Source organism: Mus musculus, chromosome 14 (genome assembly GCF_000001635.26).
Source record: "Mus musculus strain C57BL/6J chromosome 14, GRCm38.p6 C57BL/6J".
In the NCBI taxonomy this organism is placed as follows: domain Eukaryota; kingdom Metazoa; phylum Chordata; class Mammalia; order Rodentia; family Muridae; genus Mus; species Mus musculus.
In genome coordinates, this window is record NC_000080.6 from 70,285,110 (window position 1) to 70,301,410 (window position 16,301).

The 16,301-nt window shown below is 44.3% G+C and overlaps 1 protein-coding gene across 11 annotated transcripts in view; it reads right to left on the minus strand.

The window, feature by feature from the left end:
- The window catches only part of Ppp3cc (protein phosphatase 3, catalytic subunit, gamma isoform), a 71,673-nt gene extending 67,246 nt beyond the window's left edge, over positions 1 to 4,427 (minus strand). For 4 of the 11 annotated variants that reach the window (NM_001304992.1, NM_008915.3, NM_001304991.1 and 1 more), the window contains exon 1: positions 4,072 to 4,388. Coding sequence is in view for 5 of the 11 variants with exons in the window: in NM_008915.3 (NP_032941.1) it covers positions 4,072 to 4,120 (49 nt within the window). In the remaining 6 variants the exon portion in view is untranslated. Of the gene's footprint in view, positions 1 to 4,071 lie in introns of all 11 variants that reach the window. The other 7 variants (XR_003950828.1, XM_006518714.4, XM_017315922.2 and 4 more) reach the window with 4 other exon arrangements.
- Between the last annotated feature and the right edge of the window lie 11,874 nt (positions 4,428 to 16,301).

A 16,301-nucleotide genomic window follows, 5' to 3' on the forward strand; every position in this document is an offset into this window, starting at 1 on the left:
GACATAAAAGAGGAAGACACGAATAGAAAAAAGAAATCCCCAAATAAGAAAAGAAACTTGAAAATTTGGGGGCAGAGGGGTCAAACAAAAAGAACTTCATAACTCAGTTCTTTGAGTTCCTAGTTCTCTGCTGCGGATACCAGCAGCAACACGCCAGCTCAGAGCCTCTGCTCTAGAGCTTCAGACACATAACTTTCAAAGCAGAGCAACTAACGGACAGTTAGGGTACACTGCAGATGACACTTAACAACACTTAATGAACTAGGGGAACTCTAAGAGGTTTTAAGCATAAAATACGCTGCAGAAGAAATTAGCCACCAGACAGTGGACAGAAGCCCACTCTCCATCCTTCAGATAGGATTCCACTCCCATAGCCCCTGTATTTCAGAACAGGTGGATCTTGACTAGGACGAGGGCTGTTTTGTGTTTGTTTAATTTCATTATAATTCCATCGCTTCCTACCCTTGCCATTTTTCAGCTGCTAATGAGTTCTCTACTAACCACTTTCAACGTAGCTGGAGATCCAGTGTGCAGTTGGTATGGTGGCACACGCCTGTGATCACAGCACTAAGGAGGACTACAACAGTTTGGAGCTCAGCCAGGGGTAGATGATGGGGCAGGGGATTGATGATAAAACTGCTCTCATGATTCTGAATATTTTCTTACATTTCCACAATTGTTACGTCATTTATATGACCTAGACAAGAAAGTTATTACAGATGAGATTATTAATCAGAAAAAGTGTCAATAAAAAAGCAAAGTAATAAGTGTGGTGTTGAATGTCTTTGGTTGAAGCCCTGGGAGGCAGAGGTCAGCCTGATCGGCATAGTGAGTTCTAGGCCATCCATGTCTACACAGTGAGACCCTGTTTCAAACAGACAAACAAACAAACAAACAAACAATATTATAATGGCAAGCTGGGCTGGAGAGAGAGCTCTTCTCTTAAAGGCCAAGGCTCACAACCAAAGGATAAAAATACAATGAAACCCTTTATTTTAGGTACTAACCAAACAACAATAACAACAACAAAGCCACTAATACATACACAAAGGCAACTCCTCAAATAAGGCCCAGAAGCAGGAGTAAAGCAGGGTTTCTACCTCCTTTGGTTTCAGAAAGCTGCATTCAAAGGACATTTAAAATGCAATCACGCCCACCCACTCACTCTTCTCCAAGATTTGCTCACACAAAACAATTAGGCAGGCATTAAAGTGAACAGGAAATAACACGACCAAAAATAAGAGGTGTGGCATCACTTCTGGTGAAGCTTTGCAGCTGTGAATGAACACAGATCACAAGAGAGCATCAGCTCGGGGCTTGGAGCCCAAGACAGTGGGCCTTTCCTGCTCAGTCCTGCCTGCCATGCTCTGCTCTGCTTTCCTTTTCCTTTTTTTTTTTTTTTTTTTTCTTTTTCTTTTTCTCTTTAAAAATCAGGACCAAGCCGGGCATGGTGGCGCACGCCTTTGATCCCAGCACTCAGGAGGAAGAGGCAGGCAGGCGGATTTCTGAGTTCGAGGCCAGCCTGGTCTACAGAGTGAGTTCCAGGACAGCCAGGGCTACACAGAGAAACCCTGTCTCGAAAAAACAAAAACAAAAACAAAAAAAACAAAACAAAACAAAACAAAACAAAAAAAAAAATCAGGACCGTGAGCTGCCAGACTGGCCTTGAACTCAGTTTGGGCTGAGAGGAACTTGAACTCTTGATCCTCCTGCCTCCACCTCTCCAGTCCTGAGACTGCTGGCATTTACCACCTTGCTTGGCCTCACACCCCACTTTGGTAAGAGACTTAAAACTATTTCAAACTCTGAGAAACCCAAGAAAAATGTTACACAGAATCCAACACTGCTGAAGTCAAGTGCTTATGCTAAAGTTTTTATATGTGAGATGACTTCACACATTGCAAGTATCTGGAATCCTTTTATGAATGTGATTTAGGCTTGGGGCTGGCGAGCAGCACTTGCTTCTGTTGTAGAGGACTCAGGCCCTGTTGCCAGCACCCACGTGACAGCTTACAACAGCCTGGAACTCCAGTTCCTGAGGATCCAAACTCCTCTTTTGGCCTCTGAGAGCTACAGGCATGTACATGGTGCACATATGTACATGCAGGCACGATACTCAAATACATAAAATAAATCTTATTTAAAAAGACAAAAAGGTGAGCTGTGGTGGCATGCACCTTTAATTCCAGCTCTCAGGAGGGAGAGGTAGCAGGAGCTCTGTGGGTTCAGCCTGATCTTTGAAGCTCCAGGGTATCCAGGACTATAGAGAGAGCGCCCCTCCCCCTCCCCGCCCTCCAAGCCTTAAAATGGGTGTGTACCACTGCAGAGTCTGCAGTGGGAAATAACCACGAATTTGCCTGGCTGGACACAGAATAAAACTCTGCTCAGTCACTCACACACAGAGCGACACTCGGTCCTTTCCTACACAGCATGTGTTAATATGTAATTCTGTTAAAGAACAAGTTGGTATCCAATCATACAGACTCTATAGATGGTTTTCCGCTCAGCTGTAAACACACCTGTACTTCAAGTGCCTTTCATTTCACTTCCGTTTTAAGTGTAAGACACGGTCATTTTACAATGTCCTTGATGCAATCTGGTGAAAATAAGCTGGTACAAAAGGAGATTAGACTCTGAGATTCTTGCCGGTCTGAGGAGAGCGCCGCTTAAGCCTCGCGCAGACCTCATTTATCCTGGCTTGACTCGGGGATTCAGGTTTAAGTGGTTCCCCTGTCTACTTCAGCTGAGAAATAGGCATATTTTGATAAGAGAAAAATATGGGAAGAAAAAGAAGGACGAAACACTACAATGGTAGAGTGGCGAGAAATCATTTTAACGTGGGAGGAACCCGCCAACACCCTTGCCCTTGCGCAGTTGGTTTGCATGGGCCCGTGCTACCCGGGACAGTTCAGAAGTTAATGTCCACCATGACCTTGCTTCACCAGGGAAGGTTGTAGAAGTGATTCCTGTGTATTAAGAGGCTCAGATCTTCCTCATGGCTTAAATGCTATAAAGCCTTCCACGAAGACCGTCATGGCACTCTAGCTGTTAAAGGACTAAGTCCATTCTATGAACAATTGACTTCAATCCCTAATGATTCCAAATTCTGAGGAAATAAGTCTCAAAAGTACTGTCTGCCAAGGCAGATAACTAACATTTATGACACCAATACTATCCTTCTCTCTCTGAGCACTCAATAGGCTCCCCCTTATTTAAAAAAAAAATTATCATTACTAATCTTAGTTTCCTGTCTCCTAATATCAAAATGAAACGGGGAAATAATTTTTAGTTTTTTCCCACTATGGTGAAAACCACCTCACTCAGAAATAACTGGTCTAAGCATAGCACCTTCTTAGAAAACAGTGCTTTCAAACCAACTATTATTATGGAGGGGTCTTAGAAGTCGGACAATAGAAGCATGTGAATCAGTGGTTATGTTAGACAGGTCCTTTTGGGTAAAGGGCAGAAACTATATCATAAACTCAGAAGATTTAGAAACACTTTCGTGTTTCCTTAGAATAACTGAATATCAGATATAATGAGAGACATCTGGGAGATTATTATTCACCAAGTCCTTATAGCCAAAACTTGTAAGCCCTTTTAAGAAGACTGTGTCACTATCATCTTGTTTCTTTTAATAAAAGCAATGACTTGGGATATGTAGAGAAAGTGAGCCAAACGTGCACAGTATACCCACCACACCCCTCAAAAATAATTTTTTAAAGGGTTTGGTAAGGAGCTGTCAAAAAAGAGCTGAGCCTAAGGAAAGGCATGACTTGGGTGAGTCAAGAGAACTCCCTGCTCACACAACCCAGACGGTGTCCCCAGATGAAAGACCAAAAAGTGGGGAATCAGGAGAAACCGCCTGGATGCTTCGGGAGTGGATGGCGGGCGCGGTCGCTCTATCCACCTCCCGCTAGGTACCCGTCCAGCAGTCACCGGGGACGCCGGCGGACAGCAGCCCGGTCCTCCCCGCGCCCTGCAGCGCCTCCCGCCGCTGCCTCCATCCCCGCTCCTCGAGTCCCCGAGCCGTCGCCCGGCGAGGGCCGTTCCCCGCGGCGCGCTCGGCACCTTTGATGACGCGCTCGGTCGTGGAGAACTGAGGGCGCCTCACGGACATGGTCTCCTCCCGGCTCCGGCGGCCCGCTGGACGCAAGCCGCCGCCTTCCTCCTAGGCGGGCTGCGCTCGGCGAGCGGGCAGCCACCGTGCCGGGCCCCGGAATACGGGGCGTCCTCGGACGGCGGCGGCCGCAGCGCCGCTCCCTCCCTGCGGCGGCGCCCGCGGCTCGGCGGGGACGACCGCGTCGAGAGCTACGGCGACCGCGGCTGAGGGACACAACTAGGGAGACCGCGGCTGCGCGCGGCTGGGGCCCCGCGTGCGCGCCTCCGCGCTCACAACTTCCCGGCGGCCTCGAGGGCCGCAGCCGCGCTCTGCGCACGCGCGGATCTCGGGTCTCAGCTCCGGATTCACTGCTGACCGCCGTCCGCCTCGCGTGGGGCAGATGCTCTGGACGCCCAACCCTGACCTGTAGCTTCTCAAACCAGCCGCTGGGACCTCGGAAGCAGCTGCGACCTTGGGACCAGGCAGGTGTCCTGATTCTTGGTGGCTGCCACTGAGTCTGTGTCCCTCTCATCAGAGAGAGCCCCTATCTCATGAACGCTCTCTCCGTTATCACTGGGGTCCTCCACCCACTTTGTCTCCATAAGAAATTAACCATTCTACCCTGTTTCTCAGGTTACCCTCTCCCATTCACCAACCCCCAAACTTTGAAACCCCTGTCAACTTCATGTTTGTTGCATACAGCTTGTATCTAGCAGCCTAAGTACCTCCGTGGCCATCCTACTCCAGTTCAGCTCCTGGGAGAACCCCGTTTCTGAGAAGCGGTGTCTCCCTTTCTATATACATGAGACAGCAGTCACTCACTGTCTTCTGGGACGCTAGCCCAGGCTTCCTTGAGAAAGGGAATTGACTTCTAACCGATTTCCCCTTATATTGTCACCTGCCTACTTGGACGCATCTATTCCACTGTGGAATAGTGACACACAGTGACACCGCACCTGCCTCCCTACCGTGTGTGAGTGTGTGTGCGCGTGTCATGTATGTGTGGTGTGGAGTAGGTGTGTGTGCATGCATGAAGTGTTTGTATTTGTGTGTGCTGGTGAGCTGGCCCATACGAGCACATATGGAGGCCAGAGGTCGAGGCCATCCTCTAGTGCTCCTACCTTAAATTTAATAGACAGGGTCCCATTAAACTTGAAGCTGACATGCCTGCTAGACTGGAAGGCCAGCAAATTCTCTCACCTGTCCCTCTGCCTGTCCCCTTTCCCCCATAGCACTGAAGTTACAAACGCTGAGGTTGTACCCAGGTTCTATTTGAATGCAGGGACTCAAACAGAACCCCATGCTTGTGTTTCACTGAGCCATTTTCCTCATCCCCTCCTCATATGTTTTTTATTTTGTTTTATTTTTGCAGTGATGGGGACTTGCAATCCCATAGTCAAGTTTCACAATCTGGCTTATTTTTAGGTTAAAAATTGGTCATTATTGCTCCTTAATTAGAAGCCTCTTTCTCACTGAGGACAGGACTTGGCCAGGCAAAAAGTACTTTGCTTTTTTTTTTTATTTTAGCAATGATAATGAAATATTGAAACTTAAATCCAAGGAAACGTACAATTTATAGGCCAACCAGTCTTCATAGTTACTACAATGGCCAATAAGTAACCATATGTGGCATTGTAAATTAAATTTTAGTAGTTCAGTTTCCTCTTGTGTCTTAGCCAAACTTCAAGTGCTGGCTGCATTATTGGCTGTGATAAGACATTTTCATCATTGTAGAAAGGGTTGGCTTGGCTTGGCTTGGGGATTTTGTTTGTTTTGTCTTTAGAAACAGGTCTTATGCCATTCAAGCTAACCTGGAACTCATAGCCAAGAGTGACGGTGAGCTACTGATCCTCCTGCCGACACCTCCCAAATGATGGGATTATTGGTATTTACCACCTTGCCAGGCAGTGCAGGAAGTACTGTGGGATAATTAAGAGACTATAGGGTCAAGACTAAGTCTCCCCTAATATAGATTTGTGTACAGAAAGGAGGTCTAGCATATGGACTAGAATCAGACCCTCCCTTGTCTCCTGTTGTCTTGACCTAATCTTTCACGGTAAGGCACACTTGAGGCAGGAGCCCTTCGGAGACTAAATAGAATTTGGTTTTGTTTTCACAGAGTGTGATTTCAGGCTTCCACAATGAGAACAGTTGTGATATTTTAAGAAAGTTCTCTATTTAAGAAGCAATCAGAGTGCTATACCTCCATTGAACAGACATGGAATCAGATGCTAACACCGACAGGATTGCTAAAACCAAAAAGCTTTGGGAAACTCTAAATCAAAAGGAAACAATAGATTATTCAGTATTAGTTATGGAAAGTTTATCAACTACTTGGATTTTTTTTCCCTTCGAGACAGGGTTTCTCTGTGTAGCTCTGGCTATCCTAGAACTCATTCCATAGACCAGGCTGGCCTCGAATTCACAGAAATTCACCTGCCTCTGCTTCCTAAGTGCTGGGATTAAAGTTGTGTGCCATTACACTGGATTACCTACTTGGATCTTAAATTAGATTCACCTCCATGACATAAAAAAATTTAGCATTCAGAAGGTGGAGGCAGGAGGATCAGAATATTTATTATGTAGTTCTTTCTCCATTAGACTCTAAAGGTGGAGACTATATTCTGTGTCTAGGTTGGTCTTTTTATATAAGATGCTCATTGCTTACTAGAATAACAAAGTTACCTCCTTTTAAAATAATTTCATATGCTCTTGTACACAGAGTCTGAGTGAAGTATAACTGGACAATTGGGATATTGTCTTAGTTAGGTTTCTTTGCTGTAATAAAGCACCATGACCCAAAACAACTTGGGAAGGAAACAGTTTATTTCAGCTTCTATGTCATGGTGACAGTCCTTTGTGAAGAGACTTGTGTGGTGTGTGAGTTCAAGGTATAAGAAATATGCCTCATATTCAAGCCATAAGGAATATGAATATATATGTACACACACACACACACACACACACACACACACACACACACATACATATATATTCAACTCACTGACATCTGCCTGCCTCTGCCTTCCAAGTGCTGGAGCTAAAGATGTGTGCCACCATGCCTGGCTCATTGTTATATTTTTAAAATTATTTGTATGTGCCACTGCCTACAGAAACCAGAAATGTTGGACACTATCCCTGGTGCTGGAGTTATGGGCAGTTAAGAGCCACTTAACATGGGTGCTAGGAATTGAACTCAGGTCCTCTGCAAAAGCAGTACATATTCTTAACCACTAGGCATTTCTCCAGTCCTAAGCCATCTCTCCAGACCCTGGACTTACTTATAAATCTATTTTGTTGAGTTTTTTTTTTTTTTTTTTTTTAAGATTTACTTATTTTATGTCTATGAGCACACTGTAGCTGTCTTCAGACACACCAGAAGAGGGCATCGGATCCCATTACAGGTGGTTGTGAGCCATCATGTGGTTGCTGGGAATTGAACTCAGGACCTCTGGAAGAGCAGTCAGTGCTCTTATCCGCTGCGCCATCTCTCCAGCCCTTTGTTGAGATTTTGAATTACGTGTATTTATTGCCTATGCACTCATACATTCAAGTCTCACTGCACACATATGGGAGCCAGAGGGTAATTTGCAGGAGTTGTTTTTCTATTTCCTTAATGTTGGTCCTGGGCAATGATCACAGGTCATCGGGCTTGTTAGCACATGATTGATCCACCGAGCATCGCAAAGTCCTGACCTTAGATTTCTGATTCCCCTAGTCTCTACCTCCTGAGTGCTGGCATACCACCAAGTTTATGTGGCCGGAAGGATGGAGTCCAGGCTTGTGTATGCTAATGAGACACTCCACCAACTGAGCAACTCCCCCAGCCCTCAAGAAAACTTGTGTTTCCATTTTAAATATTAAGATATAATTTTAACACGACACAAATTCACCCTTCTTTTTATAAGGGAGGAGGTGGTTACATGAAGACCATGAGAGGGGGAAAAAATCTATATAAAATTAAGAAATTATCCTGCATGAAAAATCTCACCCTAATGAATGCCAGTAGATGCTGATCTCTTCCTTTCATGTGCACATTTATCAACTCAAAATAAATGTAGCCAGGCAGTGGTGGTGCGCACCTTTAATTGCAGTAGTTGGGAGGCAGAGTCAGGTGGATCTCTGAATTCTAGGCCAGCCTGGCTTACATGGAGTGTTCCAGGACTGCCAGGGCTATGCAGAGCAAAGAACCCATCTTGAAAAACAAAAAGAAAACAAACAAAATAAACTCAGTCCAGTCAGGTGTGGTGGTGTACATTTCTAGTCTTAGCACAGAGAGCCAGTAGTTCAAGGTCGTCCTGGCTACTTAGCAAGTAGCTTTGGCCAGGTAAGATCCAGTCTCAGATGACAAAACAAAACAAGTCCGTAATAGAGCATTTCACTAATATAACAAGGCTCCAAGTTGGAACTTCAGTGCCAGAATGACAGACAATGGAACTAGGGATGAAACTCAGGAGTTACCTCCCATGCGAGAAATCTTAGATTTACTTCTCAGACACACACAGACACACACACACACACACACACACACACACACACACACACACACACACACACTTCCCTATATAAAACTAACTCAGTGATTTCAGATAAGGATTTTCTAAGCATAAAAGTAGTTAAAGTAATTAAAGACTACTATGTTTGACTACTTGAAAAAGATAACACAATTAGAAAGCATAAAAGGAAGTATTTGCTTCTCATGTGTCAGTATAAAGAATAGCCTGTTCAAAAAAAAAAAAAAAAAAAAAAACCCAACCCCCACCAAACCAAAAAACAACAACAGCAAAAAGCAAAAACCAGCAGGGCAATACAAGTTGAAAAAAAGGTCAAACAGAGCTGGGCAGTGGTGGCACACGCCTTTAATCCCAGCACTTCGGAGGCAGAGACAGGCGGATTTCTGAGTTCAAGGCCGGCCTGGTCTACAGAGTGAGTTCCAGGACAGCCAGGGCTACATAGAGAAACCCTGTCTCGGAAAACCAAAAAAAAAAAAAAGTTCCTGATGTTTTTAGACATAGTGGTGTATGGCTGTAATCCCAGCACTTGAGGAGTAGAGACAGAAGGATCACCACAAGTTTGAGGCTTATCTACACAGGAGGTTCTAGGCCAGCCAAAGCTGTCCAGCGAGATGAGTTCCTATCTCTACAACACCAAAAACTCAAATAAAAAAAAAATCAAGGGTTGGGGAGACAGCCCAGTGGGTTAGAGAATTTGCTATGTAAGCATGAGGACCTGAGCTCAAATTTCTAACATATAATATAATATAATATAATATAATATAATATAACAGCTGGGCATACTACATAAAACCTCAACACTGAGGCATAGACACAGAAAAGCCTAGGAACTTACTAGCCCAAACTGCAGGCAAGCTCTTGTTCAGCGGGAGACAACAGGTCAATATAAGAATGTCTTCTTTTGGCACCCACATGTATACATTCCCATGTATACAACACACACACACACACACACACACACACACACACACACACACACACACACTGCACAGAAACAAGAATAAGAATACATGAGGTGATAAAATGTAAGAATGGGACCAGCCTGCTAGTTCAGACCTGTAATCCCAGATTCTTGGGAGCCTCAGGCAAACCAGAAAGTTCAAAGATATCCTAGGGCACAAGGTAAGTTGAAGGAAGGCTTGGATGACTTAATGAGATGATGTTTAGAAATTAAAAGTGAAAAGTCATCTGTGTATTCTCCTATAGTATGATCTTAGCACCTAAATGGCTGAGACTGGGAGATGAAGGAGGAGTTCAAGGCCAATGTTAGCTACATCATGAGTTCAAGACCAATATGGGATACATGAGACTCTGTCTCAACACACAAGAAGAAAACAAAAGCAAATGAAGGCAAGAGCTGTATTTCTAGCATGTGGGAAACAGAGGGAGAAAGATTTCACATTCTAGGCCAGCCCGAGCTACACAGTCAGATCCTGTCTCCAACAACCAAGGTTCACTGAGCTAACCACAACCCGTGTCTCTCTTTCTTACTACTTTCTGCATGGGACAAGATTGGCAAATACATTTGAAATGACAAAGATTAACATTCAGTTATTTGTGGTAGTGCATGTCCGTAGTCACAGCCCCTAGAAGCTGAGGCAGGAGGGTCAAGAGGTCAAACCAGAACTGGGTATGGCAGGTATATACGCCCACAATTTTGGAGAAGGAGCTGGGAGGATCAGTTCAAGGTCATCTCCCACTACACACTGAGTAGGAGTCCAGCCTGGGCTCTGCTAGATTCTGTCTTTAAAAAATCAAATAAAGAAAAGAAGGAACAAAAAGAGAACAAACCAAAAAGGGCTTAGGAGAGGAGTAAGCTGTATTTTGAAACCTTGTTTCAAAAAACCAGATGGGATTCATGTTTCACTGGATTTTTTATTAATTACTTTAAATTTAAGTTGTCATCCCAGGGCTTGTGAGACAGAGTATTTCCCTAAGCACTGCATACATTTTAATTAATGACCTCTAAGAAATAAATGATAGCAAACCCTTTTAATTTAACAAAAGCACAGGGAGTCACTGTTTCTTACTGCATTGTGAAACTAACCTGGCTTCAGTTTCTACTTATATGAAGCCATGAAATCTCAGCTAAGGACAAGCCGAAGACTGAAGAGTGCTTTAGAAACAAAGGCTAAAACAAGCCTGCCTGCCTTTCTTTCTCTTCCTTCCTTCCTTCCTCCCTCCCTCCCTCCCTCCCTCCCTCCCTCCCTCCCTCTCTTTCTTTCTTTCTTCCTTCCTTCCTTTCTCTCTTTCTCTCGATTTTCCTTCCTTCTTTCCTTCCTTCCTTTCTCTTTCTTTCTTTCTTTCTTTCTTTCTTTCTTTCTTTCTTTCTTTCTTTCTTTCTCTCTCTTTGTTCCTTCCTTCCTTTCTTTTTTAAGAATTATTTATTTTATTTATAGGGCACCAGATCCCATTACAGATGATTGAGAGCCACCGTGTGGTTGCTGGGAATTGAACTCAGGACCTCTGGAAGAGCAGTCAATGCTTTTAACCGCTGAGCCATGTTTCCAGCCCTAAAACAAGCATTTCTAATGATTTTTTAAAATGTGTTTTGTCAGGATGTATGTATATATGTATGTATGTGTGAGGGTGTCAGACTCCTGGAACTGGAGTTACAGACAAGTGTGAGTGCTGGGAATTGAACCTGGGTCTTCTGCAAGAGCAGCCAGTGCTGTTAACCACTGAACCACCTCTCCAGCCCCCAAACAAGCATTTCTAAAACAGCTACCCAGTTGTTTTGTAGTGTATAGCCTCTGATTCATGTGAAAAGTACTACATACTGTGTGGACTATGTACATGTATGAATAGGCACAGGTGCACATATGCAGGTGTGTGTTCAGAAGCTATAGGGGACATTGGGTGTCATTTCTCAGTCTCAACTTTATTCCTTTAAGATAGGGTCTCTGAGCCTGGAGCTATGCTGGCAGTCAGCAGGCCTAGCAGTCCTGGGGTTTGAATTCAGGTTCTCACGCCTGCACATGCCCTACTGACCTATTTCCCATCTAGTCCTCTTTGCTGTTGTTTAAGTTTTCTTTAAAAATTCCCAAGAAACAATGTTTTTTTTTTTAATTTAATTTATAAATTTTATATGCATGAGTGTTTTAACCATATCTATGCATATGTACCACATTGTGTGTCTGGTGCCCAAGAAGGCCCAATGATGATGGCATCAGATCCCTTGAAAGTAGAATTAGAAATGTTAGCTGGGAGTCAAATCCCCGTCCTCTTTGAGAGCAGCAAGTGCTCTAACCACTAGACCATCTCTCCACCCCAAATACTATTGTTTTGAAGTTAGCAAATAAAGCAACATTTCACTAACCCATCTTCCTATGCATGTGTCTTTATACTTCATTCTAATTCATTCCCCGCCTTCAGCTTCCTTTCTATTTTGAGACAGCATCTCCTAAACTTCCTAGGCTGGCTTTGAATTTACCTTGTAGCCCAAGTGGGCCTTACACTTCCAACTACGATTGTTTTGGCCTCCCGATTATCTGGGATTATAAGTCTGTGTCACCAGGTCGTGTTAAAATATATATTCCTTGCAATTAGGAAAACACGTGTGTGTTGTATGTACATATGTGTATGTGGTGGTAGGGGAGACCAGAAAAGGACATCACGACCTACCTTAGTTTTCTGAGATTCGGTCTATTATTGAACCTGGAGCTGGCTGGCTGGTAGCAATTCCCAGTGAACGTGGCCCATGCCAGGAACCCCAGCACTTGATAGACTGAAGACAAGTGTTAATGAGTTTGTGGCCAGCCTGGGCTACATAGTAAACTCTTTTATCTTTACAAAACAAAACAAAGTGATTTAGATGGCCACAGATGCTGCTGCTCACCGGCTTGCTTCAGCTTTCACAGCCTCTCTTCTTATACAGGCCAGATCCACAGCCCAGAGCGGCACTGCTCACGGGGCTGGATCACTTACCAATCAAGACAGTGCCCCAGAGGCATGTCCACAGGCCAATCTGATAGAGGCAATTTCTCAATTGAGGGTCCCTCCCCACCCCCGTATCCTGCCAACTGACTCCTGCAACAGTCCGTTTTTATGCATTGCAGGTATTTCTAAGAACATGAAGCAGATTTGCCATTTTGGCTTCAAACTTCTCAGATGCCAGCTCCCCCTTCCTGACACACTCTGATTCCCATCTGCTTCTCCAAGCTCAGCTCAGTGCCTTCCTCTGGGGCTGTTACAGGCGGGGCAGCCTGGTCTACATCCTAGCCTCAAGCACACCATGCTTACACTGTCCTACCTCTTGCTTTGATGGTCCTTTAGCTTGGAACATTCTTCTTCTCCTAGACTTTTACAGAGCCACACCTCAAATCAAATGACTTCTGGTTTGTACCCTTCTCTGATACCCAGCGCCCATATAAAAAGCCAGGGTTGCAATGGGTCCTGGAATCTCAGCAGTGGGATTGGGGTGGAGTCCAGCTCCAGGCTCCAGACTCCAGACTGGACCCCATCTCAAGAGAATAAGGTAGACTGACTGTGATGTTCTCTTCTGGCCTCTGTACTAGTGTAAGCATTCTTATAAACACACACCATGCACGGGTGCCCCCACCCTAAAAAAAAAATCCCAAATAAATAAACCATCATCATTCCTAGGAAAGAAAACTTTAAGTCTTTCAGTGTTCATTCATTTTCAAAATAAGGGGCAAGAACCAACACCAGAGCGTGTATTACTGGGCCTTCCGTTAGACACTGTGACTTGGGACTTGTGTATAGGACACCATCAGACCACAGCTTAAAAGAGTCCACTTGTGGACCTGCAGTTATAGGGAGCAGGAGAGGACAGGTATGATCAAAGCAGATTATATATATATATATGTATCATAGCATCTCCATGAAATACACAACTTCATACAATGAGTAGAGATAATTTTTTAAAAAAGCAGACAGTTGTGGGACACTTGAAAGAATCTCTCACTTTGGGAAGAAATGAAACAAAAATATTTGTTTCTTCCTTTTTTTTTTTTTTTTTTTTTTTTTGGTTTTTCGAGACAGGGTTTCTCTGTATAGCCCTGGCTGTCCTGGAACTCACTTTGTAGACCAGGCTGACCTCGAACTCAGAAATCAGCCTGCCTCTGCCTCCCAAGTGCTGGGATTAAAGGCGTGCACCACCATGCCTGGCTTGTTTTTTCATTAGCATCTATAAGTAAACACATCACCCCCACCCCCGACCCATCTTGAATTCCTGACCCTCTTGCCTCTACCTCCCAAGTGCTGTAATGCTGTGCTACACACTCCAACAGACAAATATACAGTTTAAGAGAAAATGCCTTATTTGCAATTACCTCAGCACAGGATTCATCGGGGGCCTCCATTGAGAAGAGGACCTTAGAGTTTGTGAAAATGCAGGTGGACTGGGTGGACCTAATTTATTTGTTCAAAACCTCAGTGTTTAGAGTAACTATGAGTAAACCAGAAGGCACAGAAGTAACCCCCAGAGCCTCATGGGAGAAGTACTTCTTGTCTTATGATTACCAGGCCAGAGAATTTCTAGTTATTCCTTAATTGATGTTACAACCAACCTGACCCACTACCTGCTGCCAAGGTCAAAGACTGCTATTATACCAGAAGAGTCTGTTAACTCACTTCCTTTCAAATGAGTCTTAGGAAAGCAATTGGTATGCGTGTGTGTGTGTGTGTGTGTGTGTGTATGTGTGTGTGTCTGTGTATGGTCTGACATACTTAGCTGAAGGCTGATAAGGGCCTTGCCTAACTGCTGCTATCTTTCCAAACACAAACATACACATGTGAGTATATATGCATATATACATACATGTACACACACACATACATATGTATCCTTGACTTCAGTTTTCTGGGGGGGGGGGTTAGAGGCTGGAGAAACAGATCAGTGTAAGAGGGTGTACTGCTCATAGAAAGGATCTGAGTTCAGTTTCCAAAAGCTCACAAGCATCTAGCTCCAGCTCCAGGGCATCTGATGCCTTCTTGTGGCCTCTGAGAGCACCTGCACTCACCCCACCCCCAGACTCATAATTAAAAATAAAAATCTTCTAAAATTCTTATTTATGTATGTGAGTACACTGTCGCTTTCTTCAGACACACCAGAAGAAGGCATCTTATCCCATTACAGATGGTTGTAAGTCACCAATGTGGTGGCTAGGAATTGAACTCAGAACCACTGATATGCCACAGTCATATCAGGTCATCAAGTGCAGAGGCATGGCCTTTACCTTCTGAGCCATCTCGCTGACCCACACATTCTACACTTGATCTTAGCCAAAAGGCCGAGAAGCGATGACCCACACATTCTAATGTGTGTGTGTGTCACTTTCAATGGGTGTTGCCTGGGTAAAGACTGATAAAGGTTTACCTATCAGTCTCCAAGAGTATGTATGCATATCCCATGCTACAGGCAGGCATTTAGTTTTTTCCAGTGTTTTGACCTGAGTCCACATAGAGTATCTTTGCAATCTCTCAGAACAGATTTCCCTCCAATCAGATCCAAGTATCACTGACTAGAGAAGAAGAGGAGCAGACACCTAATTATTTCAGAAGACATTTCCAGTTTCAATGCATTTCACCCCATCCCACCCCAAGGGCTTAGCTGGCTAAGAGTATTACCAAGGGATGTCTGCAGTGACCGTTTTAATCATCTTAAAGGCCTGTTTACTTCTGTGCTGTGTGGGCCAGACTTTTGCCTCATTCAAGGATGTGTTTCTAAACAAACACGGGCCAGATGAGAAGCAGAAAGCAGAGCCATCCCTCAGGAACGTGCTGTCTGTCATAAGGAGAAGTCTGGCAGCCCACAGACACGCAGGTGTGTCACTTAAGCCTCATTCATTCTTTCTGCAGAGCAGCTGCTGATGTATCAGAAAGCAACTGAAGCCTCCAGCCGCAAGTTTAGTGTGAAGACGTCAGTTCACAATGCCAGTCCTGGAAATGAGTTACTGCAAAGGAGAAAACCACACAAAGCCTAGGAGAGCAGTGAGGGGGTGGAGAGAAGAGGTGGATGCCAGTGCCACGGCCAACATCCTTTTGACAACACCAGCAAACGTGGAGCGATCTGGTGCAAATTAAAAGACCAATGTGAGATATGGCTCTGTGGCTAATAGCACGAGTTGTTCTTCCAGAAGACCCAGGCTTGATCCCCAGCTCAACTGTTGGTGGCCAATAACCTTCTGCTAACCGGGTCCCAGGGGATCTGATGCTATCTTCTGGCTTTCTCTGGTACTGGACACATAAGTGGTATACACTTGTAAATTCTACAAAACAGACACAAACACACACACACAATGGAAGACCAATATGATTTGTAGATGCTGTCTCAAAATAGGTTGTTTTGCAGAGCTATTCTAAGATCAGAAAACTGTTTTGCCTTAGGCTGGGCTTGGAGAAGTCCTTGACTGCATCCTAGTTAAGACCAGAATAGACCTTAACAAGCTCTGTCTGAAATCTTAGGGTATCAGGATACTATTTCAGGTGGTTCCACTCTTTAATGAGCAGACTCTGGTATTCAGGATACTTCTTGTAACTCAACAATTCACAATGTAAATGTGTTTTAAAACTAATTAATTTATTTTTACTTTGGGTACACTGGTGTCTTCTATTCCTGCACAAACATCAGACCAAGAAAAATTGGGGAGGAAAGGGTTTATTCAGTTTACACTTTCCACATTGCTGTTCATCACCAAAGAGAGTCGGGACTAGAACTCAAG